The sequence below is a fragment of the Clinocottus analis genome, unplaced genomic scaffold (assembly GCF_023055335.1).
Source record: "Clinocottus analis isolate CAN_PGR_092001 unplaced genomic scaffold, fCliAna1.0.p SCAF_12, whole genome shotgun sequence".
Classification (NCBI taxonomy): Eukaryota; Metazoa; Chordata; class Actinopteri; order Perciformes; family Cottidae; genus Clinocottus; species Clinocottus analis.
In genome coordinates, this window is record NW_027175843.1 from 3767488 (window position 1) to 3770024 (window position 2537).

The 2537-nt window shown below is 50.6% G+C and overlaps 1 protein-coding gene across 1 annotated transcript; it reads left to right on the forward strand.

The window, feature by feature from the left end:
• The first annotated feature begins 244 nt into the window (after positions 1-244).
• Positions 245-1667, forward strand: olig1 (oligodendrocyte transcription factor 1). Its single transcript, XM_068573088.1, has one exon. The coding sequence runs from the start codon at positions 525-527 to the stop codon at positions 1290-1292; it is 768 nt and encodes a 255-aa protein (XP_068429189.1). The 5' UTR covers positions 245-524; the 3' UTR covers positions 1293-1667.
• Positions 1668-2537: the final 870 nt, after the last annotated feature.

Sequence of the window (2537 nt, forward strand, 5' to 3'; positions counted from 1 at the left end):
ACCACCCACCTGCTGCTCATCATTTAACTGTCAAACAGAAAGAAAGTCACACGTGAATATGTGTCTTTCTAACGAGCACAGCCGGAGTCTGGGAGGAGTTGAGCTGCGTTGAGGGGATGGAGGGGGATGGAGTGGGGGGAGTGGGAGCGTTTAGCTCACTTTTCCACCGTGTGAGCTGTCATTCTCACCACACGCAGCTGTGGAAATGAGATAAAACTGAGCTGCCACTTTAGGAACGCTCTCATTCACTCGGCCGTGCCGCCAGAAACCTCTGAGGCCAAAAGTAAAAAAGCGCTTGGAGACCTTTCTCCATTGTGCTGGATGGCAGCTGTCTTCTTCACCCAGAGGGGACACCGACAGGTGGAGGGAATGAAGTTTGGATTTTTTGCACTTTGTGGATTTTTAAGAGCAGAAGGCAAGTATTTTTGCTTTGGCTGTTTTGGGGTTGTCTCTCAATTTCCCATCTTTTTCTGAAGACCACAGCTGAGCTACAGCCCTGAAGCCGGCACACCTCTGAACAGACTATGAATGCGCTGTCGAACCCGGTGGTCCGGGCCCAGGAGCAGCCGCTGCCTCTCTGCGGCCCCGGGTCGGTCCAGGACTTACCCCACTGCCCTCCGGGCTTCAACCTGAGCTCCCGCCTCAACCCGGCGCCGGCGCTCGACCTCCAGGGCGGCCCGAGACCGATGAAGCCTCAGCGGGAGCTGAGCGCCGATGAGCAGCAGGAGCTCAGGAGGAAGATCAACAGCCGGGAGAGGAAGCGGATGCAGGACTTGAACATCGCCATGGACGCCCTGAGGGAGGTCATGGTGCCTTACGCCTCCTCGCCGTCATCTGCCTCCTCCCCCCCGTCCCACCAGCCCGGAACTCCCCCGGGCCGCAGGCTCTCCAAGATCTCCACCCTGGTGCTGGCCAGGAACTACATCCTCCTGCTGAGCTCGTCCCTGCAGGAGATGCGGCGGCTGCTGGGGGAGGTGAGCGTCGGCATGGGGGTGAACGCGGGGCCGGTCCCCCGGCTGCTGCTCGCCGGAGGGTGGCCCCTCATCTCCGGGCCCAGTCAGCTCCTCCTCACGCAGGAGTCCCTCCTCACCACGGCGGCCTCCTCCTCTTCCTCCGCTCCGTCATCGTCCGCTGCCAAATGTCCCCTGCTGTCGCCGGGCCCCATGGAGGCCGCGCTGGCTCCTGTGCATTGGGGCTCCGCCGCGGCCCCAGGGAGGCCCCTGTGCCCCTGCGGGGTCTGCAGACTGCCGAGATTCAGCCATTCCACTCCGGCGCCGAGGTTCTCAAAGTGACACGTTGAAGTTTTGAGAGAAAAAGACTTGATGACTGTTATAAACGTTCTTTTTTATATGAATTGTTATTTTTCTAACATTTTTAACTTGTTGATAATATTTTAATGCAATAACTCACAATTACCCTTTGAGCTTGTGACACCTAATGGATCGACTGTAATTGGTAAGCCAGTTATAAATATAATAATCCACTTTTTGGTTCAGACATTGTCTCAACTGGCTGATTCTTGTTGAACGTGTGAGCTGTAATGATTGTGTGTTTGGTGCAGTTTTGTAGCTTGTTGGTTTAACGATGGTCACAATTGCAGGGGCCCACGACTGGAGAGGGCCAGAAGGAATACATCTTGTGAAATAAAACGTATAATATAATATTTAAGAGCAGTGAAAAGCCATTATCACTTTTTTTACTGTGAGTACTTATTTTGGTGTCTCTGTCTGTGTTGTTGTCACTGGTTTAAAGACGGCTAGCTTGTGTTATAAAAGTCAGACGTCCTTCCTCCCAGCAGGCAGACTCCTCCTTTCTCTGAGAAAATACTCCAGCTTTGTGTGTCTATTCTTCTCAAACAATTATGAAGACACAAAGTGACATCACAGTTCTGTTCTTCTCCACCAACCCCGTCTCTCAGAAAGGACGCTCAGATAAACTTTCTGTAAGCTGTAATGAGAAACTCCATCACTGCTTTGATGACGTTCACCTGCAGCGTTTTATCAAGTGAGTGAAGCTCTCGTGAAGATGTATCTGCGGTGCGTGAATCCTTTGGCGCCAGACTTCCGCATGTGATTAGGAAAACAGAAGTCCTTTGGTATGAGGTCACTGACAAATCATGGGTGTTTCATCAAATAATGAATAAACACGACATGTGTTCACCTTGACCTTTTACTGACATTCAGTATCCACATTTTGTGACTTGCCAGATATGGTAATAATATATATGATAACGTCCTCATTATGTCGTGATAGAAAGTGTAATCCAGATTACACTTTCCCTAAAAATAGTTTTTTTTGTGTCAAGTAATTTCTAAATTGACTTAAAGATAAAACCACTACACCCATTTTTGATTGGCACTTTTTTTTGACACTGTCACTATCGCTCATTTGTCTAAAGTAAAAATAATAATAATCCACTTTGACCTGTCTCTTTTCTCTGCTCTCTCTCGCTCGCTGCCGAAAAGCGACTCGCTCATAAAAATGGTGGCGAACCCGTCGCGTCCGTCGGGTCTCCGCCGGTGACGCTGTCGAGAGCC

Bases quoted from the DNA above. Each gene is read 5' to 3' on its own strand.
- olig1 (XM_068573088.1), top strand. From the start codon at position 525: ATGAATGCGCTGTCGAACCCGGTGGTCCGGGCCCAGGAGCAGCCGCTG.